Source organism: Pogonomyrmex barbatus, unplaced genomic scaffold (genome assembly GCF_055798465.1).
Source record: "Pogonomyrmex barbatus isolate J1 unplaced genomic scaffold, ASM5579846v1 scaffold12, whole genome shotgun sequence".
Classification (NCBI taxonomy): domain Eukaryota; kingdom Metazoa; phylum Arthropoda; class Insecta; order Hymenoptera; family Formicidae; genus Pogonomyrmex; species Pogonomyrmex barbatus.
The window spans coordinates 7214084-7231687 of NW_028297108.1; the positions used below are offsets into that span (position 1 = coordinate 7214084).

General features: G+C 41.2%; 1 protein-coding gene and 1 long non-coding RNA gene across 4 annotated transcripts in view; one reads left to right on the top strand and one right to left on the bottom strand.

The window, feature by feature from the left end:
* LOC105431285 (zinc finger protein rotund) overlaps nt 1-17604 on the top strand; it is a 162253-nt gene that overhangs the window by 53706 nt on the left and 90943 nt on the right. For all 3 annotated transcript variants that reach the window (XM_089071656.1, XM_089071654.1, XM_089071655.1), the window contains exon 2: nt 1677-1931. In XM_089071656.1, the coding sequence (XP_088927782.1) occupies nt 1677-1931 (255 nt within the window). The remainder of the gene's footprint in view (nt 1-1676; nt 1932-17604) is intronic.
* Nucleotides 1-17604, bottom strand: part of LOC148937681 (uncharacterized) — a 134841-nt gene that overhangs the window by 25144 nt on the left and 92093 nt on the right. The window lies entirely within an intron of this gene.

The following is a 17604-nucleotide window of genomic DNA, read 5'->3' on the forward strand; positions in this document are numbered from 1 at the left end:
GCGAATAATTAGTGACTTCAATCCAAAGACCCCCTCCCCCCTCTTAATTAACGATTTATCCCGATTAGTTTGCTATGCCACGAAGGGCCGGTTCACTTTATAAAAAAAGAAGAGGGAGACGATAGGATTAAAACCCGATTATTCCGAGGTCATTTAAAAAGTATGAATATGTATATTTTATTGGAGAGATTTAAAGGGAGAGAAAAAAAAGAACGCGGAAGAACGCGAAAATGTAATGTAGAACGCTGTAATAAATATTAAAGAGATAGAGGGGTATCTGTTTTGTTCATTCCGAAAGTTCTGTGTGAACTGCTGAAATCGATTGTAATTGATTTTGAAAAATATTTGAAGAGAAGCGAACTCTCGCTTTTAAATGATCGAGAATGAGCGAGATGATGTTCGTACTTACGAGAGAGAGAGAGAGAGAGAGAGAGAGAGAGGGAGGGGGGGGGGAGTGAGAGAAGGAGAGAGATGACATTATTTAATGCAGGGAACGAGTGCTAATGATATTACTGAATTTCAGTGCAATTTTATTCGATGATATGAAATTTTCCGTTCGAACGAAAACGGATAATATCGCGGAGCCGATGTCGCGGAGTAGAATCGCGGTAGCATCTCGCAAAAGATGATTTCAGTTGTGCATCTACTTTTATAACCGCCGTGCTCATCGCTCCTGCATTCGACGACGTATCGATTGGCTATCGCCCGACGTACGTTTTCTCTTCTCTTTGTCTGGGGGCTATGAATTTCTTACGACGTCTCCTGCGATCGATAGCGCCCGGAGATCGGTATAATTACACTCGAATTTGCAAACGTGTGCGTATTGACCGTTGTACACATATAGAATAATCTATATGCCCTGTTAGAATTTCGCGCGGCGTGCTTGCCGAGAGCTCGAGCTTTTTTCCAAATGCGAACATTTCTTTCTATGTGGCAAATATTATGTGGATGTACTAAAGACTTAATAGTAACAAGAAGAAGATACTTCTGTACGGAGTACATATAATTATATTAAGTGAGTAACGTGTAAATAGTTTAACATACATAAATTTTGTTGTATTTATATGATTGTGTATACTTGGCTCGCTAAGTTTAGCGCTTAATTTGGTATTGTGTGCCAGAAATTGGAAACGTTTTCTGCGATAAGGGCGTATAATGAGTTTAGGTATTTCGACGTCAAATATATTTTCCGACTTGATACTAGCCGATTCATCGATCAATTTATTAATGGGCTAACACTTCTCTCGCGCACTCGATCATGAATACCTAATGCTCTCGTTGGTCACAGACAAGAATGAACGAGTTTAATAATTACCGTGATTATGTAATATGAAAGATTTCCCTCCGGTCTAAGATGTTCTATTAAGTCGAAAAAGCCGATTTACGTAATTAATTATACTTGATATAATTTCTGGAGATGTGACACGCGAAATTTCCTTTTGGAGTCGTTTTCAGAATTTTCAATATTCGCATACATAGTAAGATCAGCTACTTAGTGATATAAATTGTTTAAATTATAGAAAAATATTAAGATAAAGTAAAATTGATCTGGTAGATTTGATATTTTGGAAAGTATTTTTTTTTTGTTTTTTACGAAGAAGAAAATCAGAATTAATTATGCTATATCGCGTATAGGCTTTTAACGAATTAACGTTTCTTTCCTTTTTTTTTTACAGAAAAATTCGTTCGCATGGTCCGAGGGTGGCGAAGAAGGCGGCGGAGGCGGCGGTGGAGGTGGTGGAGGAACGGGTGGGACCGGAACAGGTGGTACGGGCCCAGCGACCACCGGTGGTGGCGGACTGGCCCATTGGGTCAGTGTTATGGCGGAGCACATTCACAATCCGCACTCAGCCACTGGCGTCAGTGTTCACCATCAACAACAATCCCCACCTCAACCACCTTACCCATGGAACAATGGCCTTTCCAGTGACGTGAGTACGCTCTTATTGCACCCACTCGACTTTTCGTATAATAAGAATGAATCATGACGGAGAGCTGCTGGCAATTTTTAACTCAATTCACTTAATGTTACATTTTTTTCATCAAGTTTAATGAAGGATATCTATCATTGAGGAAGACGAAAAAAAATCTATCAGTGTTCGATAAATAATCGAATAGAATGATCTTGGTAAAATAATAAATCCAATGTAAAAATGTGCAGCGAACAATGTAGGTCAAAATTATTAATTATAAGTACATAGTAAACTTTTTTATATTGGAAAATGTGCCGTAAAAATATCGTGATCATAAATATAATTAAATACTAATAAGGATGATTTCAATAGAGAAAAAGAAAAAGACCTTTCTAATTTTTTTTTAAACATCAAACAAGCATCATAGGAGTTTTGAATTAATTCTTTTGTAGCTTCTATGTTTCTCGCGGATTCGAATGCTATAGTCGTGACAAAAAAATCGACGATACAAAAATTTGAAAAGAAACGGTTAGAGAGGACTAGAAGGAAATAAGGAAGAGAAGAAGGAACGTTGCCTGAATTAAATATGCCCGGAAGAGAGACATCGTTAAATGCGCAGCAACAACGGCACCAAAGCTTCGGAAATAGTAGAAAAAAAATCCCCGTCCGACATTCTCTCCCTTTTTTTTTCTTTTTTTAATGCGCGGTGTCAACGGGATGGAATACGCTATCCCTGTTTTGATTTTGTTTTTTTTTCCTCCACCCTTTCGCGTGCTATCTCCGGATGAGAATCCTGCATAATTTAGACGAGACTGGATTAGAAGAGACCGTCAAGAGAGGACGAGACAATGAGTGCGAGAGAGTTGAAAAGGGGTGAAGTAGTAAAATCGAAATGGAAACGACGGGGGTGAGAGGCAGGATGGGGTACAAACGACTCGAAAAACGACGGCGAGAAAGAGCGCCAAAAAGGGTTGAAGATCGCTTTACATAGCGGTGTTCTTTCGTCGGGTTCCATCTCGAGATAAAAAAAAAAAAGAAGAGGAAGAAAACAAATAGAACGGAAGCGCGAAAAAAAAACTTTCGGGAAAGAGAAAAAAGAGCGTGTATGCGCATTCGCGCGAGAGGAAATGAATAAGAGAGGAGAGCGAGTAAAAAGTAGTTGCTCATTTGAATCGATAGTGGTGGTTTCGCGGCGTTTTTCTTGCGTTAATCAGCTAGCAGTTCATTTATGATGCGATTGAAGAGAGAGATTAACGAAAGAAAATATTGGAATATGTTTTCTAGAAAATGAAAAATTTTTTAAAACATTAATTTTTTTTTTAAGCTTACGTGTAATCTGTCCAACGTTTTATTTTATTTTTTTCGCTTTGACTATTCTGGGATCATCACCTGCAATTATGTCATCCGCAGCATTTATTATAATTGCGTTGCGCTCCCATTACTCAAACGAGATCATAGAGAATCCTCGATCACAGAGGACTCGTTTGTTTTTCTAAGACGAGAAATTAGGGTGCGCCTTCTATCTTCGTACGGTGCGAAAAGGACCGGATTTAAATGTGAATAGAAGCGGCAGACATCTCGAGGACGCTCTTTATCGGTCGTGGAACCTGCAGCACGCGGAAGAGTTATCCCGAGGCCTCGTTTATCCTCTCTCTCTCTCTCTCTCTCTTTTTCTTTTCTCTTTCTTTCTCTTCTTCCGTTGAGCGTTCACCCGGTTTTTGTCTATGGTTATGGGTGCCCGCGGGACCCACGCCATAGGTCTATCGCGGAGGCTCCGGGAAAAAACAAGGAACTACGACAAGGGGGGGGGGGGAACGATTTAAATAATCCGCGGCATGCTAATGTCTCTGGCATTCTCACGGGACACCGTCCGTGAAAGTTCTCGGTGGGGAGGGAGGGGGGGGGGGGTGATAGTTTGGGAGAGAAGAAAAAGAATGAGCGTACAAGACAATCAGCCAATCTGCATACGATGCATACGGGCGAGGAAGACCTGCAACCCTTTGGCGTCCCTCGAGGGGATGATCGTGTTATCTTGGTGAACGATTCGACCAACCAAGATTGTCAGTCGAGCCTAACCGTTAGATCTTAATAAGAATCTCGGGAATTTCTTTTGTAATAAAAATAATCTAATATCTATTTTAGAACTATTACGAAACTGTTAAAAAGATTACGACTTCCAGTAATGTCGGCGCTACCGATAACCGTCGAAAGTCGCTGGTGAAAAAAGTAAAGAGAAAACACCTCGGTGTCGACGCAATGTCAACGCAATGTTACGCACATGAAATCGGTAACACGTTTTCGGAAGTTGTAATCTGTCGCCGGTTTCGCTCAGCGGGTGGTCAACCCTTTTTCCGAGCTTTTTTACGCCTGCCCGACCATAATCCCTTAAAACGCTTAGAGGCGTTCTTTAGGGTAATTTCTTCTCGACGAAGAAGGGGCGCGCCTCATCCGGCGGGTCCCGCATTACTTTATTCGGCGAGATGCAAAACATTCTTGGCCGCGCTCTTGTACCCTTTCCCCCCCCCCCTCTTCTCCCCTATCTCTGGAACAGTAACCGGAATCATTCTTTGCGCGAGAGTCCTTGGCCTCGCGCGAAACGCCACCCCTGACGAAGATTATGCAAAGAAGGACTCATCCATCCCTTTCTTTTCCCTCCTTCGTAACTATCCTTCGCCTTTACCCCCTCCCCCCTCCCTCCCTCCTCCTCTCCTTCTTTACATCCACGAATATTCTCCTCTCTCCACTGTCCTCTTCCTCGTTTCTTCCATTCCTTCTCTCTCCCTCTCTTTCGCCATTTTCGACCCCTCGACACGGTAGCAATACGAAAATTAAAATAATGGTTCCCGCAACCCCTACCGGCATTTTTTTACTTCTTCGATCGGCTTTTTCTGCATGTGCACCTTCGGTGCGGCAACGACAGCCGGCATGCAAATCGTGCGCAACGGGATTTTTGTCTTCGTTCGGCGAGAGACAAAAAAAAAAGGGGGGAGCGGGGAGAAGTAAGGCGCGGTTTATTGTCTCGGTATACCGGGACTGTTCGTTAAGGGGCCGGTGTCGAAATAAGATTTTTTTTCTATCTCCGCGCAGAGCACCTCCGGATGACGAAGCCGTGTCTCCGATTGGCTAATGAATTTCTGGGGCAACGTGCCGCGACGAGAAAAAAAAGCGGACTAACGTTCACCTCGCATTGAACAAAAATGAAACGGCAAAACGAAAGTTTTGCGATGAGGCAATTTATATCACGTCATCGTATAACGATATTCCCATGCAATTTTTTATATCTATATCTTAGTATTTCTTTCATGCAGAATAGATATGCGTAAAAAGAGAAAAAGAGAGAAGGGAAGAGGAACATATTTCTTCTAGCGTTTCTTTTCTGATATTATCTTTTTGTTAACTACACTAAGAAAAAGATTTCTTTACATTGAGAAAAAAGTTGTTAACTTGACTGAGTTTTTCAACTTGATTAAATTTGTTTAGTTAAGATTTAACTTAAATATATAAATACTTGAACCGAATAAATATAATTAAGTTATTGAAAAATTTAATCAAGTTAATCATCTTTTTTTCTTAGTGCAATATTATTATTTTTGGTTATATACATGATTAAAAGTTTCATATTTTAATTTTATTCCATCAGATTGTACTTATAACCGTACTTTTTTTATTATGTAAAATGATCGAGAAATAATATATTAATTATATACATGACATCGGTATTTCCAAACGGTATGTTTAAAAAAAATTTTTTTGTGTTATAAAAACGTTGCGTTTTTTGTGTCGTCACAGATTTCTCATTTAAATTTGCATTTGCCAAGTCATCTACTGATATTCTTTGAAATTCATCCCTTTATGCAGAGAGAATCGAGTTTCTTGTATGATAGAAACAATGATAGGTCGTACAACACACCTAACTCTGAGTCCTTTTTGGCGGCAGTGTCACAACATTTGGGCCCAGAATAGAATTATGGCCGTCGTTTTCCCTTAGTTTTCAACGTATCGACCCTCTCCGTTCCCGTTTGCCGCGCATATCCCTGCTCGTCCACGTGGAAACAGTTTTCTGCGATTCTTATCCCTTTATACCCCGCGCTTTGTCGGAGCCTGCAATGAATTTGCAATTCGTGTGACTGTTGTAAAATTACAAAAATTTCACTCCAACGTAATTTACACGGCAAGTGTTTTCTAAATTTATAAATCTCTTCTGCATCTCTTATTGCAACAAATGACTAATATAATTAATTTTATTTGCGACCAGCTGAAAAAAATGTATATTTTCGGATGAATTAATTCAATTAAAAATTAGCGAAAAGCAGAAACGTATAATTTTTTTGTTGATACATTCATACCATAATTATATTTTGAACTAACGGTGAAAAAGCGGCAGCGGCGGAAGTCGCGGCTATGTTTTTGGAGAACCGTACCCCAAGAGACGTGACTAGGAATCCATCGCGCGAATGTACCGTTTTCCGCGAGGTTGCACCGTTAAAGGGTTAAAGAAAAAAAAAAAAAAATTAGCACCCGTTCTATCAGGGTAAGAGAAAAAAAAAACAGCTTCGGATGCTTCCGGCGAAGACACGAACACTGGCGTCGGGTGCTCGCTCCGGAACCGATCCGGATGAAAAAAAAACCGCATATAGTTTTTTCGACGGGCACGGGGTGGCCGCCCTAGGCTGTACCGCTGTAGAGGCGCGTATGCAGATCATCGTGAATGCCGAATAACAAAGGGCCCATAGTCTCACGCTATTGTGCCGTGGCAGGTAAGATAAAAGTGGCTGGCCCGTGGGCCCCGTGGATCCCTACAACACAACGCGGCTGCACCCCGAAAAACGCACGTACAAACACACGCGCAAACACGTACAGGGCGGTCGAGGAGCCGTCGGGTGACCCGGTCTAGTAGACCAGCTCTTGATGTCTCTTTAATTTTTATTAATGACAGCGAATTTGAATTTCTGCATTGGTGATATGGGAACCGCGCGCGGGATGTTTTGGGAGCGGGAGGGGGGGAGGGGGGAGATCATCAGGTACGAGGGGCGGACGTATATGTATGTACTGAGAGCACGTCGTAAGTCGCGTACGTGACCGTGGCCCTGGGAGCCGCGCTTAAGGGAGATCCTCGTCCTCGTCATCGATCATAATTATCCGCTTTCGTACCTCGTTGATCCGCGTCGCAACGACAGGTGAGGATTTTCGTGATTTTCCTTGCATCGTTCGGGCGCGAAGCAGCCACCGGGCCGCTGAAGACGTATTTGGCAAATGGTGGCGCGATAAAAAGCAGTTATAGTTCGCACGTATTCTTATTTTAGCAGCAGAAGAAACTTAAAAATTGTGAGATTTCAATTTTTCCGTGATTATATATATATAAAATTGAAAATAATTCACTGAATAAAGCATAATAAATATATAAAATAATGCGTTACTTTTATTTTAATCGTCTAAATTTCTCTCTATTTCTTCTTAGTCTTTATCTGGCTTTTAAAAATAAATTATTTTATACACATATGTAACAACAATGTAAATAAAATAATGTTATTTTCTTGTGTGAATAAAAAAAAAACTTTTAAATTAAAGGGAAATTTTTAAAAATTGAAAATTATACGCTGTAAACAGATGTATCTCACCGTGATATAATTTATGCGATGAAATAAATTAAATTAAATTTTATCGCTCGACTTAAATGCACGCTATCTGTACATTCTAAAATGTAAATATGTATATGTTTTTATATATATAACATTTTTGGTTTTCAATGAAATTTGGCTTATTTGCGGAATAATTATTATCTTCGCGGTTGAATTTATTTATCGGGAGTTATTCGCGCGCGCGGTTAAGTTGAGCTATTCGCAGCAAGAATTATATTGATTTGTTTTTTCGTGGATTTTATGCTATTAATAGTCGCCTTCGATTGATGTTGCCAACAAGTGACGAATTATCCGCGTTGCGCGATTAAGAAATCGATTTATCCCGTATCTCGCGCGCCCGAGATGAATGATGCGTATGGGGAATACGGGGGGAGGGGGGACGGCATGGGGGATACTAAAAGGAGGCAATTAATACGTCGCGCATCGTCGTCTCTTCAAAAGTAACGCGCGGAGCAAAGGGCACCGCGAAGAAACAGAGGGACCAGTGTTTCCGAAGGGCCACGTGTTTTTTAATGACGAGTAGCAGACGCCATCGCGTTACGTTCGATCTCGATCGTGATGGTTAAAAAAAAATTTACGTCCTGAGAAATCGTTCATGCGACAATTTTCAATTGCAAAGTCGGAACAGCTCGGATTTTTTCTGCGTACAAAATTGGATTGAAACTTGTGATAAAGTTGAGGCGTACTTTCCTTCGGAAAATGTTTAATATATCCTGCCGAGATGGCTTACTCATCAGTATAAAGTATCTTGACAATTAAACTATGAATTTAATATGTGTTAAAAAATGTGTCATGTTAAAAATTTAACCATATATTAATTAAGAAACGATTCATTATCTACTTGCATTTTTAAAGCTTAATATTGAGAGAAAGAAAGAAGATATGAACGTCCTAGTTTCCAATGTTAAATGTAATATTTAAATATATCGTTAAAATTTTGCTAAAATCGATTTGGATTATGTCGTACAAAACTCGTCATTGAAAGGTAATGCGATAATCTGTAGTACATTTTATACATGCTATGTATTCACAATTGTGGTATAATACGTATAAAAATATGAAATAGAAGTAAAGTAAAAGCATTACTAAATTAGACATCTTGTTTAATCTGTATAATTGCCAAGAAAATTTTCGCGTTAATTACAACGGCGTGAGTGAATACGTATTGAGAAAAATTAATTATAATCAGAGTCTGCAATTCAAAGTCGCGCAATTAAACTTTCAAGCACTTTCCTCTCACCACAATTAAATTTTTCGAGAAAAAAGACTCGGCTATCTCGAGAGATTCTCAAAAAGTTTTGATCAGGTGTCGGATGCGTTCAGGAAGTTCGACCGCGAAGAATGAGTTTTGCGAATATTATATATTGCTGCCTTCGCTGTGCGAATCAGTCGCGTTATTCGTTCTTTTTACACGTCTCATTTTTTACGGATTGTCTATTAACTTTTTAAAGACGGGCATAAAACCGCGTGATTTCTCGTGGTTTATTATACATCACGGCCGTCCCGAAAGGGTCAACAAAAAGAAAGAAGAAAGAAGAGCGGAATATGTTACGAAAGTCATTGTCCGGAGATTTGGAAGTAGGGAAGTATAAAAGATCGAGTGGAAATATCAGAATCGATATTTGACCCGGCAGAACGGAGTAACAGAAAGGAAAGAAAGATACGGAGCAAAGAAAAGAAAAAAAAAATTTTGAAGAAATATTGGACTTGAGGAGCGCAGCTATCAATGTTACCGCCATTCTTTTTTGATATTTGACAGATTTTCAAAGAGGTTGTGTACTGACGAAAGGTCTAAGCCATGAAAAAAAGACGAGAGGAATAAAAAGTCTCGGTATGAATTTTTACGATGCGAAAGTAGTTAATATTTATTTCAAATAAATGCTTATAAAGTATTAGCATTCGCCATTCTTTGTCTTTCCATGCCATAAGATCAACAGCCTTCCATTGAACGATTCGATCAAGTTAATTTTGTATCTAAATATGTGCACAACATTATTATTCTCTTAAACATGCATGAAAATATCTATTCGTAAATAGTGCCAATTAAAGAAAAAAAGATAAAATAATTATTGTATTAAATTTATTCTCTATCTGCATTTAACAGAATCAATGCGGCTTGGCTTGCTTCGGCAGTAAACAGGGTCAACTAGGGTCAGGTTTTATTTTTGGGTTTCTGTGATAATTTATAATTATACGGTAGAAAAGGAGATTTTTTTTTTTTATCTAAAAGAATATATTTATTATATCATCGATAAAACAGAGTAGACAAAAAAAAAACAGAGCGAGAGAAAAAGGAGGGGAGAGGGAGAGGGAGGCAGGGGGGAGTACGCATTATTTCTGTTTCAAAGTTGTATATGCATTATGATGTGTAAAGCTGCGTCTCCCGTTGGAAGCTGTTTATTCTTCAAAGTTTCTATCGACGTTAAAACTCTCAGCGGCCGCAGAATTAAGGGCAATGGTTCTCAGTTGTGTGCATCCGGGATTTCTGCAGTCGAGTGTTGTCCTCGAGAGTACAAGCTTCAAGTGCGGCTCTTAGCCTAAGATCATCGCCTTCAATAACGTCGTTTTATCCTGCAGAGGACCAGTGTACGGTGTGCGGGCGATTCCTTCTCTATACTGCAGAGCAATCGAGAATATTTTTATAAAGTACCGACCGCACACGCGGAGAGAGCGGTGGAAGTCGCGGGTTCGTTCTTCGTCCGATGAAAGCGGGAAAGGGTGGGAAAAAGGGCGGCACTCGTAGAAATAGAAAAAAAAAAAAAAAAAAAGGAAAAACAGTCCGGGATCGATATTGAACTGCGGAAAAAAGAAGGGCGGGAAAGAACGAAGGTGGAAAAAGGAAGAAATCGAGGAAGGCGAGCCGGGGGCTTTGAGGAACGACAGTATGCTGACGATAAAATGAGATTTTCAATACTTGCCTGGAAAATATTATGGAGATATTCGCCGTTCGTCTAGACGGATGAATCCATTATTTTCGCGGATTATATCAATATTAAGCATTAGCCGATTCTGCGTAAGATCGAATATATACAATATATCGTTGGAAGATTATTTTACTGTATCGGCTAACGCGTCGTTTAATGAAGCATGAGCACGCGACTCATTTAACCAGTATAATTTTTCTATCGCAAGAAATCTTGAATATCTTCCTATCCGTCGCGTTCGGAGTTTTTTTATACGGGGATCGCCGCGCGCGTTTGAGCTCTCCTTTCATCACATGTATTTTTATATAGATATTATTTAGAACATAAAAATCGGTTCGAAAATCGATTATCTCACGTTTCTCATTAATACATAATTTAATTTAAAGAATTTAAGGAATTTTTAGATTCTAACGTTTTTGCTATTAATGTTACAAGGATAGAAAAAAATTGCGAGTGGGCGAGCCAACTCGAACAAAAGATAATATTTTATTCCAAAGATCGTGGAAATATAACTTCTTCTGGCTACATGGTGAAAAGAGAAGAACGAACGCCTGGAAATGACGAGCGTACGAAGGAAGAAAAAAACCAAGGAGAAATATCAGGATCGATATTCGACCCGGAAAAAGGAGCAGCGGCAGAATGGGGAAAGGGCAGGCAGACCGGGGGAGGAGGGCCGACCAGGGGGCGCTATACCCGAAGGGGTAGCGGCACCGGGGCGGGAGGAGGGGGGGGGGGGTCAGGAAGAAAAGTGAGAAAAAGGAAGCGCCGCACATCGCAGAACCCGGGGCTGCACTTTGAAGAAACGTACAATAGCGAAACGCTTCCTCCTAATATTTACAGAAAGACATTCGCGTAAGTCGTAAAAACGTCTCCTCCGAATAATAACAAACAGGACTCCTCTTATCTTCCGTTAAAAGTTTATGACACTGCGCGAACTATTACGGTCACTTCCGTGGTTCTAGGATAAAAAAAAATATAACAGGAAAGACAGATCCATGCGGTGGGACGGAGAAGGGTAACATATATTTTTAAAGCTCGGAAACTTGTGATTGATCGCCACGTTTCGATGAAAGCGTCGTTAATATATGATGACGTCAAACTAATACAGCCGATTACAGAAGTATCTCTCGTGTCGGGATTCTCAATATTTTATATATATAAAATATATGTATATGCCCCCCCCCTCACACGCGCGCGCGCACACACACACACACACACACACACACACACACACACACATTTTTGTGCTATCCAAACTTCTATAATTCAATCTGTAATACGAAAAGTTGTCCCGATGACGCGGATGAAAAGTTTTCATGTCGGCCCGATGACACGGATAAAAATCATCCCGGCTACCTGACCTAACTATCCGAGGTAATCCTTCCGTGACGTCTCGGATGCCTCTAATACAGATTCAATGATCATCGATCAATCAGTGCGAGTAACAAGGCGAGAATCGTTTTTTCCCCCGAAGATGATTGGGTGATGATTCGCGAAGCCATCTTTTTCACGCTTACAAGATCAAGATCGATGAACCATTTAATAATCGTATCGATGCTATCGTTGTAACGTTAATGTTACAAAATATAAATGTACTATTAATAAGATAACATTGTCTTAAATCACGAACGGAAATGAGAAAAATGCAGTACATTTTCATGTCGCGATGTGTATTCGCTTTGAAAAATTGTTTCACAACTCTACCACACAGTTTTTTTAATTTTAAGAAATTAAATTACTTTTAATTTTATTAAAATTAACGAAATATTGCACATTATGCATTGGATATTTACATTGAAATTTACAGCAATAGGAATTTGTATTTATTACGTTATTATCTTAATATAAACTTAAATAAAGATTTGTAGAGAGAGACGGATACATGGTAAAGTAGGACGTATCGCGTTTTATATAAATCGCATTTAAAATAATTTCCGAAAACGAAGCCGCTGGCGCGTTGAAAATGGCGATTAAAACTGCATCAACATTCTCGATAACTCGTTTCAGAGTTAATTCAGGCTTCGAGCGCCGAGGAAAGGCCACTCGATGATCACGTTATCGTATCAAAAACTAATGAGATTTCGCGCGAATCGAAGATTTAACCGACGCGTTACGTAGCACCGTGTTGCCTCAGCATAAATCAGCAGCGTATTAAAGCGCTCGCGTCCCGTTTGGACGAGCCCGATTATCATCGCCGGCGAGCGTATCTACTAAATCCGACAGCCGTCTCAGCGCGCGAGTGGAATCGCGAGTTCGCGCGTATCATTTTACGTCGCGGAGTTCGCGTGGCAGCAGCAGGTGCCACGTTCTCCTCGCCGACACACCTGCCTGCAACTGCCGGCGAATATATAAGATCGGCGAATAAGATCGGCCGCCTTTTGGCCACCGCGCGGAAATAAAAAGCTCGAATCAATCTAGGATGTACTATCGCGATTCCCGTAGCTCGGTCTGATAAAGTACCGTACGTTATTATTATTATTATTATTATTATTACGACGGCCGACTTGATCCCTCGGCTGCGGACACGACAATCCGCTGCCTCTCGTTCGTGTTATTTAATACACGAAGAAATGATATGCGGAATTCGCGAAGGGATAGATTCGAACAATTAATGTAGATATAATACGCCGGTAATGGCGGCCGTGTAGAAAATAATTGCGCAACGCTCGCGCTCGCGCTCCGAACGAGCGAACGAAAAATCTCTATCGAAAGTTTCAGAGAATTACTCCCGGGGAGTTTTGATCTTATGGTATCTTCGCGCTGGTGAAACAAACGGAGCACGTTTCCCCCTATTGAATTTCGCAATGCTGAAAATAATAATTTCTCGTTAGATCGCGGATATATGCGCGCGCGTATACTTTGATGAGTATCTCGCGATCTCGTTCGGCCTACAATTAATTCTCGTAACGCGGCGTGCTTGCGAAGGGAGAAGGAATAAAAAAATTGTAAATATAATAACGGGGCTCTCGTTTGTTGCGCAGGATACGGCGGACGGCGTATGGAATTTGTACAGCGATACGAAAAAGACCGTAGGGATCGTTAAATGAATTCTATCCCCGGGAAGGAGATACGCGCATCACCGTTCTTGATGCACGAAAAATTCAAGAGGTTTTACATTGAAGCCAAAAATCTTGAGTAAAACGAAAAACGTTTTTCCATGTGTACTCTTCGTACTTATTATTATCCATCTTTTTTTTTTTTTTTTTTTTTCCCCTCATAAATCGCATATTTATACGCGATCTTATTAGAACAAAAAAAAAACTTACCGCGACTCGGGCCACTTTTGAACAACTCGTTTCATCCTCGTTAAGCGCGGTCCGCGTCAAACGCACCGATTCATTACGCGATCTCGCGATCGGTATGAGAAATATTTAGAGTTCCGAGGACATCCTCGACATATCGGAATCGAGTAGCCACTTGTCGTCGTAATCGTCGAGAGTGAAGTGGAGGATCGCGTGGACGTCATCGCGGCCATTACGAGTCCCCGATCTCGTTCGCGATCTCCATCAGCCGCCACCGTCCTCCTGGAGGGCCTGTTCAAGGATGCCTCGATCCATGGCCGACCCACGGCGCTTCTCTCCGTGAGAAATTCACGAGACAAACAGCCGTCTGTGCTCGGACGCTGCGCTTCTCCATCTCCTCCTCCCTCCCCCTCCCCCTCCCGCCCTCCGCTCGACGTCGTTTTTGTTACGCGCGCTTACTCCTCCGTCTTGTGAATAAGGCGCAGCGCCGCGTCGCCTAGTGCCAAGTGCTTCCTCCTGGACAGGAAGAATCCTCTCGAGACGTCTTCGCGCGTCTCAGATCCGCCGAGCGGGAGCATACCGTACATTTTTGACAACGGTCGTTGTCCGAGAGTTAGTCACTTAAAACGGACTTATTCGCCTCCCGCGAGCGTTACGCTCGTAGGTTGAATTTTCCTACGCGATACTCGTGACATCCTTATTCCTCGAATGCATAAATTTCGCTTGCCAGATATATACGATCCATATACTTCTGATCGAAATTTACAGTAAATTTCAAAATATTCATGGAGGAAGAGAGAGATTTGTAGATATTTTACAGATGTATAAGTGTGACGTGCAAAATTGTTGGAAGATTACACATTCTTTTTTTTATATTCTGACATACAGCATATGTCAGTTGCGTTTTATTATTATTATTATTGATATAAATAGTCAAGACGATCTTGCTACTTTTATTTGCATGATAATTATCACGCGTGACAGGGATGGGAGTTTCGTCATTTGAAAGATCAATGTGTAATTATTCCTGATGTGATCGTATGCGTTGCGACGCAACGACATTACGCAAAGAAATTCGAGACTCAACTTTTTCCATTCCGTCCGCTTCTACGTGCGAGCGAGATTTCCATAGACGATCCCTCGCGCTCGTCGTGCAATTTTACTTCCTCTCCGTTACCCTCCGGTGGCTGCACATCCTCCCCCCGTCTGGATGCAGGGAACGCACCGACGAGCGGGTGGCAGGGGGTGGGAAGAAAGGGAACGGGGAGCGGAGAGGCGCGTAGACGGATAAAGGCAACTTGCGGGACGGGAGGAGTTGAGCGGAGACAGACAGAGGGGGTGGTTTAGCGTCTCCGCTTTTCCTCCCCCCTCCCCTCCCCCCATCGAGCAGGTCGCGCGCTGAGTGCGCTGGTAAAACAGCCCCTTAAAACGGTTTTACTGCCGCGCACGGGGCACAACGACGTCTAGACGCCAGGACCGTAAAGTTTGACCTACTCACCCCCGACCGGTCCGTCCCCCCGCTCCGCTTTCGCCTCCTTTACCTCCTTTGCCGCCTTCTCGGTCCGTCTCTATCTCTCTCGCGTCGCTCCCTGTCGCTCTCGCATCGCTCTCGCCCCGTAAAGCTCGAGAGACACCAGCCGGTCCCTTAACTCATGTACCATGGACCTTGAGAAGTAGGCCAAAGGGTTGTTCTCCGGCTCTCGTAAAAAAGACTTCTAACCTTTTAGGATTGCTCGCGGTCCCTTTTCTTTCGATCTTCCGAGTCTAAAGCAGCCATTCGCAATATAAGTAATAGTTTCTTATTGATTGATTCTCTGCGAGAATCAAAGTTCCGACATAAGTTCGTTACTTACGATTAGCAAAAATAGTTCTTTGTTGACTACTAATAATAAATTATTATTGATAAAACGCGTTTACACGACGAGCTTGTACTCGATATATAAGTAGACTGCAAATTGTAATAATAAATAATTGTTGATCTTTAACTTTGTTTGAAACCACAAATATTGTATTCGCGCAGAATTGCATGTTTTATTATATTTACTTTTCTTTTAATTGATTCTTCATAATAGTTTGATAGTTTGAGATCGATTGAATCCAAGAACTTGCGGATAATTCTCGATTCATTGAGAACGCTTCTCAATGAAACCACAAGAATTTCGTATCTTACGTACCATTGACTTCGAGAAACGAAGGGTTGCTTTGCCCTACTGTGCCAATAGAGGGTCGTAATGCCGATTGACTGTTTCATCCCTCCATTTCGTTTTAGACGGCTATGCATCTTTATCGAAGGAAATTTCCATTGAAATTGCCGTCAAACTAAAAGTATGTGTTCTGATCTTAAGTAAAAATATTTCGAAAATACTTCAAATAAAGTATGGTTTTACAATGTAATATTAATATTAATTTAACAAGATACGATAAATGGAAATTCATATAAAATATGGCGAAACATGTCGTTGGCTTTGCGGACTGAACAGACAAAAGTTTATTTCGAGTAATACTTTCAGATATTGATATATATATATATATATATATGTGTGTAAAAAAATTGATTTTTGCAATATATCTTAGGAAAAGAACGAGAAACGACATTTTGTTTTCTTATGTCTTCCGTACTGCGGCGTGTTTCATCCATTACCGTTTCTCATCCCCTTTCGTGACTTTAATCCGCGTGAATAGATGAGGAAACTGGGGCAAAGGGTTACCGTGAATAGGGACGGCTGTAAAGAAAGGGAGCGAGAGAGAGAGAGAGAGAGAGAGAGAGAGAGAGAGAGAGAGAGAGAGAGAGAGAGAGAAGGAGAGAGAGGGACCCTTCAGGAATTTCATTTCGACGCGTCTTCACCTACGCGACTCGTTTCTCAACGTATTTTCATTCAAGATGCTATCAGACCCCCGTGGCCGCAGTCAAGAACGATCGGTCGAAAAGCGATCGACTATATTTCGCCGAGAAGTGGAATTTCATTCTATCGTGGAATTCTCTCACGAATGCATTTTTTATCTTCATCGCAATCGAAACCGGGGGTATTTTGGTTACCGCAACAAATTCCGCGGGACATATTTTTATCGATGAATTCTCACAATGATAAATATACGCTTTCAGATATCATCCTTTTATTTATAATAGAATTCTACGCTGCATTAAAAATTGCTTATTTTTTTATTGCAAGATGTAGTGAACGTCGAATTGCCTTTGGCTGTATTCTCTCGATGTATTAATTGCCTTTTCAGAGTACCAGATTAGCGTTAATAAATATATATATGGCCGCAACGCTTTTTTGAAATTAAGTTTTTGAAATTACGCTTAAGGGGGCGGGGGTTGCAACGCAACGTCGACATGCGCGAACCTTCGTTTTTTATGCAAGCCGGAAAACTCGGTCAAACGAAAAGTTGGACCTAAAGGGAGTCACGTGGCCCTTTTGAAAACCGCCGAGTGTTTCCACGGTTCGCAGAATTTTCGCGAGCAAGTATCCTGGGACCTTTTAGCGTTAATTGCAATTTTTTTCTGATTTTCCACAAACGGAAATTGCGTTGTTAGTGCGAGCGAGAGAAACTTTTCTTAAAACGCTGAAAAAAAATCTCCGTAAAAACGCGCGCAGCTATATATATTTTTTTCATCAACTCCCGTTCTTCCATTTAATGATAATTCACTCGTGGAAGTCTCGCGAATAATCTACCGTCGTGTAATTGACGCGTGCAAACGCGTCGAATAAAATTACGCGAGGTGAAAGAGCCGTTAGAATCGCAATTGACCATTCGTCGTTAGGCGAATAGGCGCACGGTTTTTTTCTTTTTTTTTTTTTTTCCCAAGCGACGTTGGAAAAATGGCCATTTTTCGTCGTACGGGCCGCATCGATCGCGTCGCGCGCCGAAGCGATTCTTCCAC